We start from the raw sequence: 7,471 nt of genomic DNA on the forward strand, positions 1-7,471 counted from the left end.
AAGAAGAAGGAAGACAGCAAGTTAAAGAAGAAAAGCCAGTAACGTAGCTGTAAAAACAGGGAGGATAGAGAGGTCAAACTCGAGTTTAATGCTGTATTAATTCGAACTCAGCTGATTATATCTTGATTGAAAAGCCACTTTAATTACAGCTTACTACTACCATCCCGTTTCGCACCTGTCTTTTTCACACACACACTCTGTTCCCCCGACGTCTTTCGCTGTTTGGTTCCCGAGAAAAATCGTATTCGTCTTGCATTCATTGATCGGAACACCAACCCATTTTAGCTGAATTTAATATAGCGTTGAAAAGTTTTTATCATTTATGTGAATCATTACAAGGCATACTATAAATTCAATAGTGTGAATTTAATTCGATTGAATTTTTAAAATTTTATTTTTAAGTTTGAATTTAGTAAAATAAAAAGAATTATTTTTTTATTTTGTAATTTAGTATCACACGTAAAAAAAATTGAATATATTTATTATGTTCGATATAATTAACAGATGTTTATAAATATGAATTATATTTTTCTAATTTTGTTATATTTTGAACAAAAAAAAGAAATAAAACTTTTTTTTTCTACAGCATGAATAAAATTATAAAATGACAGACAAATAAGATATTATTATTTATTATTGTTATTTTATAATTATTATGGACTGGGTGACTCTGCCAATTAAGGATAAATCATACACGTCTTTTCAATTTTCCTTAGGGCAGAACTTTTTTTTTTTTTTTGGATTATACTTTCTAAGTTGTGCAAGACCATCCTCGTTTTCAAGTAAAACTCTCCATAATTGAATTTATGAATTTCATCCTCTAGAACAAAGTCGAACAGTGAAATGATTTTTTTTTTTTTTTAGTGTTATGGGAATCAAAATTTTTTAATTTGTTTTTTTATGAGACAATGAAAATTTTATGATTTAACATCATATTATATAAATTTAAAATTTAATTTAATTAATTTACACAATCATTTTTAAAAAATTATTAATAAATATGAATTCAAATATTTTAAAATTAAATATTAAAACTTATATGTACTCCAAATATGTCATTTTTTTAAGAAAAAAAAAAGGGAAAACATGATGGCATAATGAAGTAGCAAAAACCAAACATTATTGACTTCGACAGCCAGAACTGATCGTGATTTCAGGAACAGATATGTTTAGATGATTAGTTGACTTGTAAGATCATCTGCAAAATAAAAAAAAAATTAAAAAAAATGTTAAACCTAAAAGCGACATATCATATGCCAACGGTCCCACTAATCACCGGGCAAGTGCTTTGAGTCGGAGCAATCAGACACTAGTAGCCCCAAAAGAGAACAAGGTCAAAAAGAGAAGCGAACCTTTGAACCTCTCCAGTTAAAAAAATTTAAGAAATACAAATAATATTAAAAATTAAAAATACATATTTAATGCATTATTTTTATTAATTTAAAAAATTATTATTATTATTATTATTAAATGATAGTATTAGTAGTAAACATCACATTCCAGCCTTGTTGTGAGTGGTTTTTTTTTAATTGTTTTAACATTGAAATGTATTGAAATAAGTTAAAATACAACAAAAACTCATAATTTTTAAATTGATAATATAAGAAATTATGTTCAAATAAATATTATAGTAAGGAAAATTTGGGCATATTATTGACTTATAGTTTATCTTGTTCTTTTTTTTTTTTTTTTTGAGATTTTTCAAGAAATAAATTTTGAGGAAATATAACTTGAGTCAAGTAAGTTATCATTAGCATGATTCATAAGTATTTATATTATTTAATAAATATGTTAAATTTAAATTACATTAAATATTAATGTACATTTATTCACAATTAAGTGAATTCCTGAATATCATTGATTTATATAAATAATTAAATTGGTGAATAGATTCATTTATTTTAGATTTGATTCATAATTAATTAATAATAAATATGAATTTAGACTTAAAATTTTAAATGAATCGAAACACAAAATACATTTATCCACAATTAATTAAAATTTAAATATCATAAATGAATTTATAATTAATGAATAGTTAAAGTATAAAATAATGTTAGCTTGAATTTTATTAAACAAACCTTAATGACATGCTAAATAAATTAACATGACAATTAGAAGGGCAAAAATAAAGTTGACATTGCAGAGTTTGTATGTCACAAAAATAGATAATAGTAAATAAAAATATATGTACATTAGATACTAATAAAAAAAATTTATAGTATTTGAATTTTTTTTCCAAGATTATTAAAAAATATAAAAAAGAAAACAGTAAAGAGAGATGGAGGGTAAACAAAGTGGGGAAGAAGAAGAAACACCAGCGCATATTTCTCTTTGCTTTCTCTGCTTTTCATGTTTTTAACCCTCCCTTTCACTGCAAAAGCAATGGAATGACCCCATTTTTATCCTACTACAATGCAGAAGAGCCCCATTTATAGATAATAAAACAAATAAAAGGGGAGAGAGTCAGAGCGATGAGAGATCTCATGGGAGTATGACACCTCTCTCTCTCTCTCTCTTCTGTGCTGCTGTTAATCTGATTCAAATAATTTCTTTTTTTTTTTTTTTGTTTTGAAGATATCTCTCTCACAAAAAAACAATTCATGAAATTCCATAAACTATTGCATCTTTTCTATCAGCTGTACACTTTCTTATTCCAAGTCTCCTCCCCAACTTTGAATCTTCTCTGTTCTCTATACCTATCTTTCAAATCCTTCATAATTCACATTCCTAGGTTTCCACAAAAATTTCACCCCTCGAAAAAGGGAAAATGAAAAAAAAAAAAAAAAAAGGGCCCACCAGAATCCAATTTCCCTCCCCACCTCCCCCTTTTTGAATGTACAAGGGCTGCACCTTCAATATATGAAGATGGGCTGATCCTCAAAATTCAGCCATTAACAATTCCTCAAAAACCTGCTGCTACCGAGCTCTCCCATAAATTTACAGTCGATGGCTTTTTATGTGTCCCCATGGAGCTTTTGCTCAAAGATAGTAAGCAGAAGCTGCATAATTCCCAGCGGGCACTCCAGAATGGTGCAGTCAAGATTGAAGGGGTATTCTCTGACTAGACAGGGGGACAATTCCCAGCATGGCATTCCAGAAAGCTACGTGTCTTGGACAAAAATTCTTCCTATAAAATCTCGAAACCTCTTAGAGTAGAGTTTTGGATCAACAGCTGATATCGAAGTAGGATCAGCTTGTAGGGATTTGTATGCATGCTCTAATTTCTTGCTGATGTCATAATCTTGTAAGATGTCGATGATGCCAAAGTATAAGACTACTTCATAAACTTCACCACTAGAAAAGTGACTGATTCCACCTTGACTATACCGATCAAAGTCACTTCTTCTTGCCATTCGCTCTGCTCTTGCTGGCATGTTTGCTCCTAGCCTAATTAATGGCTTCCTGATAAAACAAGATTACATAATAAAATTTGATTTCAGTACCTGCTGTACATCCTCAATTTTCACCAAGAGGGAAAATCTACAAATAAGGAAAAGAGATTTTTAAAAAGAATAACTAGTGATAGAAGCTTTGATTCCACTCTCCATCATGCATATCCACTGAGTTCATGAATCATTTCATAGAAACTAGATAATGGGCAATAAAACTCAACAAAACCCTTGGCTCTCATCTAGATCATAAGGCACCACAGTTGCTACCTACCCCACAAAAAAATTGTAGTCTTCTGAATTATAACCACAAGATCACTTAGACAACAAAATCAACCTTCAATTATTTCATAGGCTATGATGAAATTCAACCAAATGTTGGCAAATTCCATCACAACAGAAAGACAAAACCAACATAAACTTTGCAACTGCTAGTAACAAGACATACAATCAACAGTTAACCACAAAAATCAATAATTGAGACAGCCAAACATACCGGCCAGCCAAAATCCGATCCATGTCTTGTAGCTCTGCTTCAAGGAATCTACAGCCGCGCATAAACTTTTCATTTTGATATGAATCCTTTTTGCCTGCATAGGGTACGCATAATCAAATCCAAATTCTCATTGCAACAGAAATTCTCCATTCAAATTTCATATGAAATAGTTTGATTGTCTATTAACTTACCAGTGCGCAAGAGAAACGGCGATAAGCACATTTTATCACCTCTATTATCATCACGAAAGTGCAGTCCAACCAAAAGACTGTAATCCATAATTCTCTCTGCCTCCAAGAACTCACAATCTCGATCAATTTGCCTGCCACCATTTAGTTATAGGAAATTAATGATAAATGTGATATGGATGAAGTACTTAACAGGAGAGGGAGAGGCAGGAAGGGGAGTAGTAAAACAGCTTACCTCATAAGTTCCTGGAACCAATTTCTTTGGAGGCGAAACACAAAATTGAGATCCAGATCTTTTAAGGTTGTGGTTTCATCAATTTCCTCTTCTGGTTTATCAGTTGAGCGACCATGAGAAGATCCTTTAAGGTCAAACCGTCTATGGATTCGGTACTCAGAGCAGAACAAATTGCCCATCACAATGAACCGGGTCTGGTATTTAACCACAATAATTATTGAGCAAGAGATAATTTCATTAGTAACTCAGTATATTTTCTATTTAATTCAAACACATACCTTCTGTCCACCAATAGGTTTGACACAATGCACGCCATAGAATTTTGTCACAAGGGAATTTTCATACCGGCAAACATGTTGGTAATAACTTGGAAGCATTCTTATAAGGACCTGACATAGTTAATCAAACTTTAGATTCAGTCTAATCATCCTACCTATCAAATATGTCTAGCTTTAACCAAGAAAGTAGTGTGAAAAAAAAGGACCAAACAATTTTCCAATTTTTAATAATGCCAGTTGAGAAATTACTGCATCAAGACACATGGCAACTTTCACATTAAGTCTAATGGATTGGCAACTAACCTTGACTTCTGATTTCTTTACTGTCTTTATCATAAATCTGTCATCTTGAGTAAGGTAAAAGAAGCTTCCACTCTTCCCCGGAGAAGAAAGCTCCCTAAGGGCATCATTGCCGCAAATAGCTAGCATGTAATCCGCAGGATCCACTTGGAATAGGCCCCTCAAATGTCTAAAAACCCAAAAGGAATCCAGTCACCAACATAGCAAGCAATTGAAACACAAACAAAAGCTAAAAATAAAATAAAATAAACAAAAGCAATGAAAACTTGTATGCAACCAAGCAAGCTGATCACTAAGATTATCTTTAATCTCAAAATTTGCACATAAACTAACTAATTCTGAAAAACAAGTCAACTAAAAAGCAAAAGCAATATACCTAAACACCACTGGACAATAATCCTTCCACCGGAACTCCACCGATTGATGAGGTGGTGTAAGCTTTGATCCTTCAGCTGGAAACCTTGTCCAAAACTTCTCTTTAGGATCAAAATCACTTGACTTCAATTCGCGCAACATGGAAGTATGTTTCCCAACAGAATATCTACAACAAAGAAATTCACCCAAAAAAAATAAAACCTCCAGATCAAAAAAACCGAAAACACATTTACCACCAAAAATATTCACCTGATACCCAGTTGCAGATTAAGCATTAAATCATAGTTCTTATGGCCTTTAGAAATCGTTTGTCCTGGCTTCTTAATTTCCCCACTAAAACAACAAGGATTTCTTCTAAATTGCCTAAACCCATCTCGATCCAACCCTAACCCATCTCTATAAATCATCGAAGCTTCCACATTATCAATTATATCACAAGTAATATCCCCTGCTTCACCATCACTTTCCCATATACAAATCCTCGGAAAATTCATATTCCTTTCCCCTAAGCTTCCCCTTCCATCTACCGATGATCTTTTCCTCGGCATAACCACCAAACTCTCCCCTCCTTTTAGACAAAGCTCTTTCCCATCGTTCCCACGATAAAACGTTCCGTTTAGTTGTTGAATTTTCTTCACGTTATCTTCGTTCCACGCTCCGATATAACAACTCCCGTCTGGCCAAGTAAAAACCCCGTTTCCATTGGGAGCTCCGTTTTCCCATTGCCCATCGTAACGGTTTCCGTTTGCCCAAATCAGGGTTCCACGACCGGATATGACGCCGTTTTTCCATTCCCCGACGTATTCGTTCCCGTTACTCCAAACATAACGGCCGTGTCCGTCTTGTAGGTTTCTTTTCCACGATCCTTCGTAGTAATCCCCATTGGCATAACGTTTATGGCCGTAGCCGTGTTTTCGATCGGAGCTCCACGACCCACGATAAGTGTCGCCGTCGGATCCGATGAACGTCCCGAATCCCTCCATCCGACCTGACTTGAAATCGCCTTCGAAAGTGGCTCCAGATGGCCACGAGAACTTCCCTTTCCCGGAAGCTTTCCCGCGCCGCCACTCCCCTTCATACATGCACCCGTCTTTCCAAAGGTACTTTCCCGATCCGTGCGGCGTGTTACCGGAGAAGCTACCGATGTACAGATCACCGTTGGGGAGGAGTTTCTCGACGGCAGCACCCGAACCCGCCGTCACAAAGTCTGTGAAGGTAGTTGTGGGAGTCACGCGCCGAGTTGTAGCTTGAGATCGGCTCAAGTGATGGTGAGCCGTAGGAGTAGTAACAGCAACCAACAGGTGGTCCTCATCGTCGGGTTTTTTCTTCTTGGTGTTTGAAATGACGTCGCTCTGCTCATTCAACAGCGCTTCGTGCATTTTTTTAACTCTTTTTCCCTTTCTCACTAGGAAAAAAAAAAGTTTCCTTCTTTTCCTTCCTCAGCTTACTGCATTTGTGAAGCTGAATGAAAACAGAGAACCTGAAACGACGCCGGAGAGATGAACATTTCCGTCGACAAATTTCTTCTCTTTTCGTTTTGTTTTTGCTGTTCTGAAAAACTTCACTATTTTCTTTTCTTTTCTTTTTGTTTGTGTTGTCCTTTTTGTGCTTCGTGCTTTGGAATCCAACAAACACAAAAACGCAGATGGAGAACGAAGAGAGAGTCGAAAATAAAATAAACTAAATTTAAATAAAATTAAAAAGTTAAAATAAAAGAAAGGGCAAATTCAAAAGAAAGAAGAGGACGAAGGGTCAGGGAAGCCGCCGGCTTTTGGGTGGGGGAACGTTGCTCGGTATCCTGAGTGTGTGTGGTAAATTGTAATGTAAGTATCAGAAAACCAGCTCAGCTTATACCTCTCTTTTTTTAATACCGAATATGCCCTTTTGTTTTGTCCGAAATATCGCGATTCCCAAAACCGAATATCTTTATTTATTTATTTATTTTCCATCGCCTTCTCTTTTTTCTTTTTTCCTTCTTTGGTTTTCATCGTGACGCGACGGAATAGTCAAGGAAATGTAGGGGTATAAGTGCGTCATTTTGTGGCTGTTCTGTTTTGTCCTCGATTTTCACCTTAATTACCAAAACGCCATTTTCTTTTTAATTAATATTGTTATTAAGGTGAAAAAAGTTCGGCTTAAAAAAGTATACTTAAAAAAAATTATAAAAAATTATTATGAAAATTGATGATTTAAGATTTTTTAGTATT

At 34.4% G+C, this 7,471-nt stretch overlaps 1 protein-coding gene across 1 annotated transcript; it reads right to left on the minus strand.

The window, feature by feature from the left end:
• Nucleotides 1-2,538: 2,538 nt before the first annotated feature.
• On the minus strand, nt 2,539-7,087 carry LOC111315613 (phosphatidylinositol 4-phosphate 5-kinase 1-like). Its single transcript, XM_022917468.2, has 8 exons — nt 5,514-7,087; nt 5,266-5,430; nt 4,893-5,058; nt 4,590-4,700; nt 4,312-4,505; nt 4,080-4,210; nt 3,889-3,982; nt 2,539-3,405 (listed from the first exon to the last, which is right to left on the minus strand). Exons 1-8 carry the CDS (start codon nt 6,641-6,643, stop codon nt 3,105-3,107), a joined length of 2,292 nt encoding a protein of 763 aa, XP_022773203.2. The 5' UTR covers nt 6,644-7,087; the 3' UTR covers nt 2,539-3,104.
• Between the last annotated feature and the right edge of the window lie 384 nt (nt 7,088-7,471).

This window comes from Durio zibethinus, chromosome 20 (assembly GCF_047325235.1).
Source record: "Durio zibethinus cultivar Kanyao isolate XHJ-2024 chromosome 20, ASM4732523v1, whole genome shotgun sequence".
Classification (NCBI taxonomy): domain Eukaryota; kingdom Viridiplantae; phylum Streptophyta; class Magnoliopsida; order Malvales; family Malvaceae; genus Durio; species Durio zibethinus.

Excerpts from the sequence above, each read along its gene's own strand:
- LOC111315613 (XM_022917468.2), bottom strand. The coding sequence starts at position 6,643 with ATGCACGAAGCGCTGTTGAATGAGCAGAGCGACGTCATTTCAAACACC. Across the intron at positions 5,431-5,513 it reads AATCTGCAACTGGGTATCAG|ATATTCTGTTGGGAAACATA; the intron begins GTGAATATTTTT and ends TCTTTGTTGTAG. Across the intron at positions 4,506-4,589 it reads AACCTATTGGTGGACAGAAG|ACCCGGTTCATTGTGATGGG; the intron begins GTATGTGTTTGA and ends GTTAAATACCAG.